Source organism: Stegastes partitus, unplaced genomic scaffold, assembly GCF_000690725.1.
Source record: "Stegastes partitus isolate 25-593 unplaced genomic scaffold, Stegastes_partitus-1.0.2 Scaffold2017, whole genome shotgun sequence".
NCBI classification, from domain to species: domain Eukaryota; kingdom Metazoa; phylum Chordata; class Actinopteri; family Pomacentridae; genus Stegastes; species Stegastes partitus.
In genome coordinates, this window is record NW_007579748.1 from 29840 (window position 1) to 44535 (window position 14696).

General features: G+C 43.8%; 1 protein-coding gene across 4 annotated transcripts in view; it reads left to right on the forward strand.

Moving 5' to 3' along the window:
• The first annotated feature begins 4763 nt into the window (after positions 1-4763).
• The window catches only part of epb41l2 (erythrocyte membrane protein band 4.1 like 2), a 56039-nt gene continuing 46106 nt past the window's right edge, over positions 4764-14696 (forward strand). For all 4 annotated transcript variants that reach the window (XM_008303487.1, XM_008303491.1, XM_008303489.1 and 1 more), the window contains exons 1-5: positions 4764-4987; positions 5085-5270; positions 6438-6719; positions 12648-12752; positions 12883-12925. In XM_008303487.1, the coding sequence (XP_008301709.1) occupies positions 4775-4987; positions 5085-5270; positions 6438-6719; positions 12648-12752; positions 12883-12925 (829 nt within the window). In that variant the 5' untranslated portion in view covers positions 4764-4774. The remainder of the gene's footprint in view (positions 4988-5084; positions 5271-6437; positions 6720-12647; positions 12753-12882; positions 12926-14696) is intronic.

Below are 14696 nucleotides of genomic sequence, written 5' to 3' on the forward strand. Positions count from 1 at the left end.
GAGTTCCAGTCGAGACGCTTCGCTTCCTTTAGATGATAAACATTATGAGGGAATACAGTGAAAGATTGAGATAGAAAGCAAAAAAGGGAGGGTTTTCCTACCAGATGAAGAGAAAAAGGAATTCTACATGAAGGGAATTGAGCTGAAGTGTAATTTCCACGCTGGAGCGCATTAATAATGTGGCGGTCGGAGGGCTCTCCTTCACTATCTCCACCCCCTCCTTCCCACGTTGACTCTCATTTTCTGCCCTCGTTTCTCCGAGCGATCGTCCCCGGGGGGGAGGCAGAGCTCCGAGGGAGGGAGAGAGGAGAGGATGGAGGAGAGAAAATGGCAATGACAGTTTGTAGGGCAGCCGCTGAGAGCTGAGAGCCGGGAGGTGGAAGTGAAGGAAAGATATTAGCAGGAAGAAAAGAGAAGGTGAGAACAAACCGAGAGAAACAGGAGGTGAGAAGAAGGAAAGGGAAGGAGATACAGGGGAGAACAAGAGGGCAACAGAAGCTACAGTAGGTAAGGCTGACAGTTCATTTAACCCTTCATTTAATAAAACCACAGACTAACAGGACAGGAGGAGGAGGATGTGTGGAGTGCAGCTCTAATAACGGTGCATGAGAAGTTTTCATCTTTAGCTGCTGCTAAGCTACATCCTTCATGCTGCGCGGATCGTTTTCAGTGGATAAAAACACCAGATTAAAGAATATCAGATGAAATATTCACCAGCAAGCACTCGTAAGCTTATGGATGATGTGGAGACAACTTACCAAGTGATCAGAAAACATAAATACCTGCTCATGCTAGCTCTGAGCTTGCTGTGAGTCTGCAGGATGTTGTCGTGCCTTTTTAGACATTTGTGCCACTTTAATGCTGCTAATTGACCGAGAAATAGTAGAAATAACTGCGTGAAATGGACCACAATGCACTAATATAAGCATTAGACGTGGGGTGTGGCGAAGCAAACAAACTCTTAATGGACTGATGCTCTTCAACCGATCGATTGGTTGCAGAAAAAGTGAAATCTGCACGTTATCCGCAGATGAAGGTCGAGCAAATGTTCCACCTGCTAGCTTTATTAGCTTAGATTAATTCTAAATCGACATCAAAAGCTGCCGTTTGCAGCGTATCGGATCGATTAAACTGGATGTTTTCTGCTGAAATGACGAGAACAGACTCTGATTGATTGGGTTTCTGATAATAGACATCGCTAAAACAGACGAGTTAGCTTGTGTTTTTAGAGGATACGCAAGTTCATGCTCGACTTTTGTCCAGGGTTTGAACAAAATGCAGCCACGCCGACGACTTCAGTGAGTTTGGAGTCGAGTAAAGACGAGTAAGGTTTGACTGAGCAGCGTCCATAAGGTTAAAAATTGGGAAACCGTGGGGGTGTTCACATGTTGTCGGATCCTCCTGCTGCAAAGAATAATGGGATATTTCCTTGTAAAACTAACAGTGGAGGTTGTTTGACCAGTAAAAATAGCAGCACATTGGTCAGTAAGTCAACTTTACACGTGACATCCATTGAGAAAATCAGCTTTTTGTAAGTTTAATAAGTTTAATTTAAGGTTGTTGACTCGTACAGTAACTCTTAACTGCATCGTAAAACGGTCTTTGAAACCTGCAGGAACCCTGTTTTTATGTGATTATACGACAGCCCACCTCCAGAAACATCCTGCATGAAGCCGTCTCATCCTCGATGAAGCAACAGAGTGACTCAGCACTTTTAACCCACACTTGACCCCAATTTTTTTTTGTCTTTTTTGCAAAACTCCTGCCACAGTCGAGCCAGCAGCGGCTCACGTTAGACGCTATGAAGATGTATTTTCCTGCCACAAACCGTTTGGCGTGTTTATACGAAGAGAGGCCGTAATAATGCCGCCGCTATTGTTTATATGGGCTGTGGGAAGAGGAGCGAGGGAGGAGGAGGAGGGGGATAATGCGAAGCGGGATTGAAAGGGGGGCCCGAGACCAGAGATGAGTGCAGAGATTAAGGGCGAAGAGAAAGAGGAATCCTGGGCCGGAGAGTAAATCAGAGGGGAAGCTAAGAGAGAGGGCGAGTTAGGAAGCTGTGAGGGAGGCAGAACAAGGTTCTCGGTGTTGCAGAGGAGCAGCTTGAAGCAGGACTAAGTGGCCGTGACGAAGCGCCGCCCGGATGCCAACTCGCACAAACACACATGGACGGACTGCGATCCCATTGAGAAGCACAGCGTCTCCGAGGAGTGGGAACTGCAGTTAGCGGAGCTGCTTTGATGACTCTACTCGAGGGTTTGGGTGAATGAGAGCGCCGGAGCAGAGCTGTTGCCTCATGCAACATCACAGAAACACCGGTTTAAAGCCAGTTCTACAGTGTCTGCATGGTGCACAGTTGTCCTTCTAAATACATCCACAATGCACACTGGTGATGTCTTCACTGTGCAGGACCGCTCAAATAACTTTACTGCAATGTTTTGATAAAAAAAAACCGAGTTAAAACTGAAAGATAAGCTCATCATTTACTGCTCCTTACATCCAAAACACATCCCAATGTCTATATTTTTGTTAAACCACTCCAAGCGTCGCAAATTAAACCTTAATACTTCATTATTAGATCAACTTGCTGAGGCTTTATTTCACAGGATTAAGTAGGGCTGTGCAGTTTGTGCATACACACTTTTAATACTGTCATCATTCTTTCAGTGTTCAGCACCATGTTTGTTGTGTAATGTCGCTGGGATTCCCTCCTCAGAACATGTCAGTGTTTTTTTATTTGCCTTTGTTTCACCTTTATCATGAAGTTCACTGCCTCTCTACACACCTACTCTCACATCTTCCTCCTCCTCCTCCTCCCTCCACACCTCATTAGCCAATCATGCGTAAGGAGACCGGTTTCTATTTTTACTCTGCTGCGCTGCACGTCCTCGCTTTTCATCAAAGGTGGAGGCGCAGGAAGAAATAAAAAAAGACGGTCGCAAATGCAGACGGCGCGATGAATAATAGAATCAGAGAGAGTGGCTTGTGGTAAAACAGGTCAGCATGAATGATGGCGATGGAGATGAGCTGCTTGTGCACAAACGCCAGGTAGATCCTCTGACCTCCGCTTCCCCTCGAGACGCGTAACGTTATCAACAAATCAGCGTCGCGCCGAATGAAAGCGTCCGCCGCTGACAGAGGGGAGCGTGCGGACAGCGCTGCCAGAGATATTTGGGTTGAAGAGTGTATGTGTGTGTGTGTGTGTGCTGACCACAGCTGCAGGGCAAAACCAGTGACTCACATGTTAAGAATCGAGTAATTCACCCTCCTTTCCCCTCATTCGTGTTGGTGTGTTTGTGCTTGTAACCAGCTGCTGACCCAGATGAAACTGTGACATAATGACATCCTAAACTATTGTGTTGTTCTGTGCTTGTGCGAGAAAAGGGGAGGCAGATCCAGAAGAGCTAATGTTTCCAACAGCCATGAGCTCATTTGCTGTGAGCCAAAGGGCCAGAATCTGCTAACTTACATAAGCCGAATATATTTAATTTTGCTCTTTTATTCCCCACGTAACTTACAGTACGATTAACCCTCTGGACCCCAGGCAGTCGCTGAGCTCATTCCTTGCTTGTGTCACGTTTTTCTCTGCAATATAAACTCCTGCACGTCTGTGGAAACAACAAAGCCATGGCTAGAAGGCGAGAGTGTCCACTGTGCAGTAAAACACAGTTCGAATGTGTTAAATCATGAAAAAAGTTTGATTTCTTTCATTATTTATTTTACAAAAAATTTCAAAGACAGGAATCAACATGTCCCAGGTGTTACCGTACTGGGAAGAAAAGCAGACTGTATATGTACTAACATTTTTAATTTTTTGATAATTTAAATTCGTCTGCTTTGTCTGAACATTGCCTGCAGTTCAGCTGAAAAGTGTCAGAATTTTTGTCACGTCACTGTTGGTCACAGCTGAGTCACTATTTGCTTCTCAGTTGCGTTGAGGAGCGCAGAATTTTTATTTTTTGCAGAATCTGATTCGTGCAAATGGTTAATTTTTGAGATTTTTTTTTTTTAAAAAGGAAATGCACATGATTGTGATTTTGATTTAAGGTTTGTTTTTTTTTTAAAGCTTAGATTTTGGCTCCGCTTTTGGACTGAAAATTGAAAATCCAACAATTCTTTTCTGCTTTTATTGAGTCTAGGCCTGATAAACGGTGGAATTTTTGTTGTTTTATTAAATTTTTTACCAGATAACATGCTTTTTTTTAAAAACTTGGGCGGATTAATTGATTCCTTGCAACGACTAAATTCATCAGCAGTTCTTTTAAAAGCTGTAAAATAAACGTTCTCTGATTTCTTTCCTCCTCAGTGACGGTAAACTGAGTGTTTGAGGCTGTGAACCAACCAAGACACTTGATACTTTTCATCATTTTAAGACATTTCAGAGACCAAACAACTAATTGATTAATCTAGAAAATAATCTGCAGAATAACAGACAGTGAAAACGATCAGTAGTTATCTTTCTCTGCCGTCCTGTGTTGCTCCCGTCGTAGAAGGAACAAATATGCGACCATGTGGCTCATTTATAAAAGATACTCCGGTTGCACGCCATGAAAAATTCATATTTCTGCCTGAAATCAGTGGAACGGGCTCATTTTTCTTCATCTCCTCTTAACACACACATCGTTATTCAAGGCAAAAATATCGCAGAGCATCATTTTAATCTTGTAAAACGACGATCCGGCGACATAACTCTCATTTTGCCGATCTGTGTGCCGATCTAAACGCCCGCCCGCCGCTCTCCTCCCTCCCTCTCTGTGCAGGTTGACGTGTCGCCATGACAACAGAAGCAGGCTCTGAGACGGAGGTGAAGGAGAAAGCCGAGGAGTCAGCTGCTCAGCCGGACCAATCGGAGAAGGCCGCGGAGGAAACCAAGGAAGTAGCGAACGCCGAGGGAGAGGAGAAGGAGAAGGAGAAGGAGAAAGAGGGGAAGGAGGGCAAAGGGATATCTCGGTACCTGCCGACATGGCTTAAGAAGCAGAAGTCTCAGGTGAGGGTCCAGTCACGTCGCTGTGATTTATACAGAGTGAGAAGTCAGCACTGTGCATGGGTTTTAAACGTTTAATTCTTGTCCCTGACTCGCCAAGACCTCCCCGACGAAGGAGGCCCCGCCCACAGAGGAGCCCGTCGCCAAGGTGACGCAGGGAGAGGAGGGGCCTGTCCCGGAAGTGAACGGCCACGCGGAGGAAGTGGACGAGAAGGAGGACGTGAAGTCGGAGCAAGTGAAGGAGAAGGAGGCGGAGTCTCATTCCAACGCCAGCGCAGACACTGAGGTGGGGTCACACGGAGCAAAGCATGCTGGGAGATGATTATATAGAATGTAATTTATAGCATACGAGAACGTCATGTCGAGGCACTTCACATGTATTCACAAAGTTTGGATTCTCTTTGAGCACCTCTGTGGGAAGAATAAAACCTCCGGCAGAACCAGGCTCAGAGAGGGCAGACATCTGCTCCGACTGGTCGGGGTGAGGGCAAGAGGGAGAGGAAAGGGATAGAAGATAGAAAACAAACAGTATATGGAGAGTCCATTTGCAAAAACAGATAACTCCATCTTCACAAACCTTCAGAAAACCCATCTGAGACGATATCAATCAAACTGAAGTTATCTCTTTTTGTCATTGGAGTCAGATCCACTCAGCTTCAGTTTTACTGATTTCATCTCAAGCAAACAAACAAAAAAAATGTTTTCTGAAAATCTACAAACATGGACTTATCTGTTTTTGGTGATTTTGGTGTAAATTTAAGATTGGATTTGTTTTTTTAGAGGTTGCATTTGGCTGAGCTCTCCGACAGAACAGCTAGAAAACAGAAAACCAAACCACCGGGTTAGGGTTAACCTAACCCTAACCCTTCTTCACGTTTCATTGGCAGTATTGCATTTACATGAAACGTCTCACTACAAACTTTCATACGTCACGCTGTAAAACCTGTTCTGCTAGAAAACATCCTCCTTTGTTTGTCAGTCACACATTCTGGTAGATTTTCTTCAATAAACAAGAAAACTTAAGATGTTCTTTTGATGAGCTGATCGCGCTTTCTGCTTCGTTAAAACGGCGTGAAAAGAAAAAGGCAGGATTTGCAGACTGTTTAAAGCTGCTGTTCAACCCAGAAAAGAAAAGAAAGCACACAAATCCATTCTCCCTCCTGCACTCACACACTCACATGAAGTCTTCCATGCAGTGATCACATTAATCCGCCCGGGCCCACCCAGTGACATCAACATTTCAGCCATCAGGCCAAAAGAAACGCCTGCATTTTGTAAGAGAAAACACCGACGAGAAGGGGAATTACACAAGAAGAGACTAAACAGCGTTCTCTCTTTTCACTTCAGACAAACAGCCGGGGTTTAGTCCGTGTTCTTCAAGAAGACTGAACGTTTGTGTTTGGGAATTTGACACCTTTCTTTCTTCTTTTCTCCCTCGCACCTTGCAAACCAGCCTGCCAAGGAGGAGAAGGCGGACGAGAGCGCAGAGAGAAGTCCGGAGGAAACCAAGAGGGAGGCGACAGAAGGAGAAGGAGCCGAGGAGGAGGAGACGAAGAAGGAGCAGGAAGGAGAGAAGGAGGCCGAAGGAGGAGGAGAAGCAGGAGGAGAAGACGACGGAGAAGGCCAGACCTCCATTTTTCAGTCTCCTCTTCGCCTGGTGAGGAAGAACAAGATGAAGCTGGTGGTTTGTCACGTGACCCTGCTGGACGGCACCGACTTCAGCTGCGAGGTGGAGGTAAGAGTCTGGACAGGTAGACCTCCTACATGTCCTCCTATATGCTGTGGCTCATTTCATATGAAGTCCTGCACCTCTTTGGAAACAGAACAACCCCGACATGAAGTACTTCTAATGCAGAACATCATAGAAAATACAAAACGAAAGATTTGATTGGAAAAAAAAACCTGGACTACAGAGACTTCACATGCTACAGATGTTTAGCTATTTATAGACTTTTCCTCCCTACTCTGCTCATCAGATGTAGAAAGATGTTCCACCATCAGCTGTAGAAAGATGTTCCACCATCAGCTGTAAAAAGATGTTCCACCATCAGCTGTAGAAAGATGTTCCACCATCAGATGTAGAAAGATGTTCCACCATCAGCTGTAGAAAGATGTTCCACCATCAGCTGGATGTATCTCCACCAACTGGCTCCTCTGTTCTCTGGTTCTGATCCATGCTGCATTTATTCATTGATCCAGTAGGTTGGGGTTTCCTCTCTACTGGAAACACTGGCTGCAGTTCAACCGAGAACTCTCTGAATTTTTGGCTGTTGGTCACATCTGAGTTAATTTTGGAGAATCAGTTGAGCAGAGGAGCTCAGATTCTTATTTTTTTGTTAGTTTTTTTTGAAGAACCTTTAAACGAGAAATGTAGGATGAAGCAAATTTGATTAAATATCACGATTTTGAGCTTGGATTTGGTTAATTTTAATGACAGAACCACGTGTTACACGATACCGGTTCAAAGACTTTCAGAAGGTTCAACATCTCACAAATTTTTTGTTTTTTATACTTTTTTTTTGCTCTGATAGACGGTGTCATTTTAGCATTAACGTGTTTCAAACTGCAAACTGAAACTACAGAGAGAAGCGTTGCCGGCTAACAGTTCCTTTGTGTTTAACTTTCTTTATTTGCTGCTGACAGTGAGAACACGTCGCTAGCTGGTAGTTAGCCGTTGACAAGTTGCAGACTGTGCAGGATTTCACGGTCATCCGGAGTGCTTTTATTGAATATATGTCTGCAGCGGCGTCACTTATGGATTTCTTACTTTGTGGTGCTTGTTGCTTTAGAAATGCTCTTTTTGATCAGTGAAAGCTGAGCGGTTAAGTTTGTACCGCTGCTGATGCTGCGGTTTCTTGCTGACTTGTGTGGTAAACAGAATAAAACTTGGAGAGTGCTTCTAGCTTTCTGCTTCTTCTCTTTGGATGTAAGAAGTTTGTCCTGATGGACACGCTGCCTGATGCTCTTTCGCTGGTCAACGAGGCCTCACGTGAGCGCCGGTGCGTGTCGGGGATGTAGCGGCTGATCGGATCAGACGCTTGTGTGTCTGCGTGGGTTCGTTTGACTTCCTGACTCACGGCAGAAGCGTAGTTCGGGGGGTGGATGTGGAGCGGCGCTGCAGGGGCTTGTCTGGTGACTGCAGCACACAGCAGATTACGGGGGTCTCACCAGATTAGTTTCCCGCGTCTGTCGCTAACTAACGAACACGTGGCCTCGTTCAGACACGCAGAGACCCACAACATCACATGTGCTGCACGCTGCTGTCACAGGAGTCAGGAAAAGAAAATCCGTATGATTCTTTACCAAATGAAGTCTGCATGTTACTGATGACAGTGTGAGAATTAGGCTCATTCTTCTCTTGTAGTGCAGTTTCTGAGGTGTAACTTTGAAATCAGCTTGTTTTGTGGACTTTTTGAGAAAAATTCAGCACGTGGATGGTTTTCTTGCTGCTTTTTTATTATCTTAAGTGTGTTTTTTCCCTCATTTTTACTCCAGATTGCAGTGAAACACACATTTCCCAAGGCGGCGTGCACATTTATACCCCTCCTCGCGTTCCCACACTCGCATTTCAGTGGGAAGCTGCCCAGAATAGCCTCGGTGCAGGTCCAGTGGAGCTGCTGAACCTCCGCCTCGAGGAGCCCCGCACAGATACTGAACATGCTTTTGGGGATTTTTCACCGGCGGCTTCACCGGGACAAACCGGCTTCCTAATCTGCAGCGTGCCAACGCCCAGCAGCGTGCCTCGGTGGTCTGAACAGTAGCTGCTTTGTGTCCTGACAGATAGCGCTGATACTGCAGCTAACCGCTATTGTCCTGTAGTACACACACACACACACACACACACACACACACACACACACACCCATCCATCCATCCATCCATCCTCCCTCCACAGCTCAGCTCGAGAGAGGGAGAGAGATGCACAATGCATTCCAGAGATTAAATTTTCTGTTTTTGCCCAGCAGGCCTCCAACACTCACAAAACAACACACGGTTTATGCTCCGACTCCCTCGTCCGCTCTGCCCCGGTTATCGACCCGCGGCGTCGCGTTTATCCGCCGCAATAACTCAACACACATCTTTTTATGAGTCGCGGCGCTCCGGATGAAGACTTACTCCGCCGCGGGTTTCAGAGGAGGGTCTCAGCGTCACGTGGTGCTTCTAAGAATTTCATTAGTGTTGGTTTCAGTGGGATTTCAGCATCACACGGTTTAAGCAGCGATTTGTAGAGTTTCATTAGGTCTCACCTTTAAGTCGCTTTGGGTTTGACGCTATGACTTAATATTTGCACACAAGAGCAACCGATAGGCTCTTTAACTCCAGCTGTCATACTGTATTTCTTCATTACTACCTCTTTAGAACTTCACTACGACAGCATGGATCTCACAGCTCCGGCCGTTTGGCATCTTTTTGCTCGTGTTTGCTCATTTTTCTTCCCCTTTGGCTAATTTTTTACTTAAATATAAACTCCTGCACCTCAATTAAAACAGTGTGAGACAGTTATAATGATCTAAATCATCAGTAAGATGAAACAAAAGTTTAATTTCTTTGATTATTTGTTTCACAAAATTATTCATTTGTCCAACATGGCAGACGACTGTCAAAGATAATTACTGAGCTGCACGGCGACATGCAGAATTTTTGGTTATTTACAGAATCCGGTTTGGTTTAATGTTTTATTTTTGCTGATATTGTTAAAGTGATTTCAGTGAACTTTCAATCATAGGGTTGTTCAGGTTTTCTAACTGAACCACTTGTTGCACACGAGAAGTTCAAGGACTGTCAGAAAATTTACAATTCAATCATTTTATTTTATTTTTTTTTTATAGTTCCTGGCTCTGATAAACAGTGATTTATGGCAGTATAGCACTAGTTAACCAGCCAAAAATCATAAAAGGAAACACAAAAGTTCAATTTCTTTGAGAAAGAAAAAAAAAAAAAACTCAAAATATTGTGTTTGATGTTTTTTTCAAGTATCCCCACGTGTTCCTCGCGCTGGGCAATACAGCTAAAAATCTATCACCACATACATAAATAAACATACATATAGTTAGACAGCATGCAGGAGTCTGTAGAATACAAGCGTTTTAATAGAGGCTTATTTTGGTTGTTTTTTTTTTCCCTTGTAAAACCATCACGCACGATGTGTTCAAGGACAGCTGGAATTCCAGTGATTGTTTCTCAATTTCTGGCTGATAAATGGTGCAATTTTTGGCAACTTTTTAGAAAGAAAACAAGCCGTCTTCTGGAGACTTCCTGTGTGCTGCCTCGGATACCAGCTGTAAAACTGGCTGAACTGTGCACACTGACGAGATTTGTGACTGCATGTGTCTCTAACGCCAGCTAATTCACCAAATCTCTGCCTGCAGACTTCAGACGGTCGTCCCCGGGTAGCTAATTTCTTGGGACTCACTCTAACAGACAGACTCTGACGTGAGCAGTTTTTCCTAATGTGCATAGTTTAGGGGGATATTCGCCAGTTTTACAGCTCGTGTCTGAGATCGACTCGTATTCTCCCAAATCATGCACATTAGGACAATCTCGTCCCGTCAGAGCTTCATGCTGCCTGAAGATTTGTGGATGCACGTGTCTCTAATGCCATTTAACAGGCCGTGTCTCTGCCTGCAGACTCCAGACAGCTGTCCCCGGGTAGTCGACTTCTTAGGAAACACTGGAACAGACAGAAACTCCAAAAGGTCACACATTCTTCGGGCATTTCGGCTTCGCTCCGAGCGTTCTGCGCATGTGTTTGACCAAGTATAGGAAAATACCGCAGATGTTTTCAGCTGTCCCAGGACGAGAAGAAAAATGCACCCTTTCATCCTCGTCCTTCCACTTTGACCACGCCGCCCCGAGTCTGTCTCCGCACCGCACCGAGGCACCGGCTGACCGACCGCGAAGAAATGACCGTTGTTTCGCTCGTTCTTTCTCATTGTTTTTTTCATTTTCACCCCGTCTTCCACCCTCTTTCTGTCTGACCTTCGGCCCGTCTAAAGGCTGCCGTTGTGTGTCTGCGTGCACGGATGTGTGCTAAATGTCATTGTCATAGCTCAGTCTGGAGGATTTTATGGCCATTGGGCTTTTGGAGGAATGTGTCGCCCAGAGATGGAGCAAAAGACGATGAAACCGAGCTCCAGCCAACTATTGTGGCCGATACCTGGCATTGGTACTGGTGTTTTTATTGACCAGTTAAAAAGAAACAAAACAAGAAACACAAAAACCAGGAAACAAACCAAGAAATTAGACTCGCTAAGCCAACGCCAAAGGCTACCCGAAACGCTAGCGGCCAACCAAAAAGGCAGAAAAAAATGAATAGAACAATAAAAGACGCACCAAAACCGGAAACAAAAGGGAAAAAAAAAAGAAAAAAACAGAAAAAAAAGAAGAAAACAAAAAAGAACAGCAGAAGAAAAACCACGAAACAAACCAAAAAAGGACCAAAAAACCCAACAGAAAGCACGAATATAACCACTAAGAATACTCAGTTACAGGCACACCTACAAACCAACAAAACAAGGAAGAAAACAAAGGATGAATGAGAGCATGTCCGAAGTAAAGCACAACCAAAAAAACTACCAAAAAAAAAAGCCATCAGCCGCCCTCCACAACCAATAATCAGCAGTAACAACAACAGCCAACAAAAAAAAAAAAAAAAAAAACCCGTGGGGCGAGACCCAGACTCTAGAAACAAAAAAAAAAAGCAAAACAAAATAGAGCGGAAAACCTCTCTCCCCCTCCTCACACACACAGAGTCACGGAGTATGTCCTGCTGTTGATTTTCTCTTTTTCCAGACGATTATCTTTCATCTTTTTTTTTATCTGCTGCGTTACAAACTTTCAAGGTTTTCCCTCCATGTTCTCGCCTCTGCATCTCTGGCAAACCAACCGTTGCTGGTAAAACACTCACAGGGATATTACCACAGAAAGCTGATTCAACACTTTAGCATGCTGCGACAGACTGAGAGTTTTACCTCGTATTGGTCGGCTTGAGGCCAATTTGCCTGCAAAAGTGGGCTTGACATACATTTTGTCGTCTACACAAGAGCTGGAGAGGGTCTGTGTGGACGTCCAGAATCCAAACTTCTTGTGATTTGGGGGAAATTTGTGCGCATGTGCACGCTGATTGCACATGTACGAGGAGAACAAACAGAGTTTTTGTCATCCACACCTTTATAATTCACCATTAAGAGTTTAAACTGATGAAGAGCTGTTTTGATTCGTACACATTCCATCCAGAGGGCCCAAAAACACAGCTAAAAACCCCACAGATAACACCCCGCGCCGCACCCCCCCGCCGCGCAAAACACACCACAAAAAAAAAACACCAAAATCCAAAACCACCGGCTACGTCGTCCAAAAAAAACGAAGAAGCCTAGCAACAACAAGAAGAGAAAAGTGCCTTTCTGTGTTGGATATCGGGTTAGCAGAGGCAGTGCGACCACCGTAGCAGGTCGACGAAAACCTACTGTGAATAGAGCATCGATTTTGTGAACGTACTCGGCTGAATGTACGTTTATATGCAAAAAAATCCTGATTTCAAAGCTTAAGGAATACCGTAAGACAAAAGCAGGAGAAGCTGATTTTTGGGATCTTATTGAATATGTTATTTTATCGTAGATGTTAATCAATTTTAAATGTTCTCTGTTTTATCGTGTCTCTGCAGAAACGTGCAAAGGGTCAGTTCTTATTCTTCAAGGTGTGCGAGCATCTCAACTTACTGGAGAAAGACTACTTCGGTCTGACGTACAAGGACAGCCACGAACAGAAGGTATGTACTCGTGAACACGCGTGTGCGCGGCGTGTAGCAGACGCCAGACATGTCAGTAATGTACACAAGCAGAAAGTGCGGACATGGACGCCTGCGTAGTGTCTCACTGTGTGTCTCCTCTTCTATTTAGTGTTGGTTGGATCCCACGAAGGAAATCAAGAGACAGATACGCAGTAAGTTTTGCTTTTTATGGATTCCAGCTCCACCTAATTCCATCCGTCTCCTTCACAGCGTTTTTCATTTAAAGAGGCCAAAATCCACTTTGTTTTGTGTTCTTCCCTTCCAGAAATACAGTAATAAACCTGCAGATGTGCACGATACGAGCTCTTTTAGCAAACAAGTAGGGGTCCTCGGACCCTAAAAAGAAAAACAGGCTGCAATCTCTCACCCAAAAGGAAATGAATAAAATATGAACGCTGAATTAATAAAATAGGCCATGTTTCCCCCATATAAAGGGAAAATGAGTCAAACAAAGAGACCAGAGACATTTGAAACTCAATAACAGCAGATTGAAGGCGTGGAGGAGGTTACTGGGGTGTGATCGGCCCGATTTATTATTTATTGACCTCTTTATTAACTGTTGTTCATTTATGAACAGGGGACGAGGTGTCGAGATGGATTTAATGAACCCAGTGTGTCGGTAAAAATGATTATCATGAATTTGTTCTCAGTGAAACTGAGTTTGTTGACAAAACAGGTTGTTGTTGTTGTTTGAGTTCAGCTCAATTAACCAATCAAATTTTATTTAATTAGCACTTTTTTGCTAGATCAAATGCAGTTTTAAGTGCTTCACGAAGAACTGAATCTTAGAACATGAAAAATAAATTGAATTAGATAAACTAAGAGGTGGTTATTTATAATAATATAAATGCAAATAGCAGTAAAACAAAAAATATGACACAAAAAAAATTGTTTATAGCAGAACAGTTAAATTGTAGTAAAGTAAAATAGAATTAAATAAATAAAAATCATCCTAAAACCTTAGAATTTAGTACGTTAAATGACAGTCAGGCTTCATGGATGGGTTTTAGTTTAATGTAGTGAGAGATTTTGTTTGAGAGTTTGTTCAGGATTTGTTTAGAAGTTTCTTCATTTTTAGTCGTTTCCTCGTTACTAGTTGTAGATTTTGCTCCTCACAACTCTGGCTGAACGTTAGAAAAGCTTTAATTCTTTCTTCTCTCCTTTTAACTCAAAACACGTTTTTGTTTTTTTTTTACACGCAGTCCGAAACTTCAAATTTACACTTTTAGGACCAGAAGCGTATAATTTTGACTCGTAAATGTTTTTTTTTAAATTAGCATACGCTGGCTAGTTACACGTCTGGGCGTGTGCAGTGCGTGCGGTTCGTATGTGTGAGCGTGCGGTCAGCGTGCATGCCTGTGTTTTTGTGGCTTCGTGCATCTGTGTGTTGGTTTGTGTGCGTTTTTCTGAGAGAGGCTGCACCACGTGGGTTCGTTTAGGTTACAGACTCCTCCTGCATGTGTGTTACACAAATAACAGGGTGGACGCTGTTCTGCTGTAAACCGCCGTCAGTCTGCACTCGGCTCTGCTTCTCTACGTACTGGACCGGCACCTAAACATTTGTAATTGAAGCTTTTATTTTATTTTTTTTATGGGGTCTTGCTTTTGCTTTTATTTTGTAAAGATCAAAACTACTTCCTTTGAAGCCCAGTGGTTTGAAGTAGATGTAAAGAAGTGGACTGTCAGTCTGCGGTCTTTAAAGGTAGAACGTGTCCCTTCAGATGTTTCAGACGTTAAAAACAGTTCGCACAAGAGTTAATATCAGAACTCTCATGTTGCAGTGAACATCTGAGGACGTCCAAAGTGCAGGTTACGGTTACCAAAGCTGTGTGGGTGGGCCTGCTTTGTGTGCTTCTAGCAGCCTGGTTTAGCACTAGCATACGAAAATGGAAGACGTTCAAACAAGTATTTAAAGTCAAGACT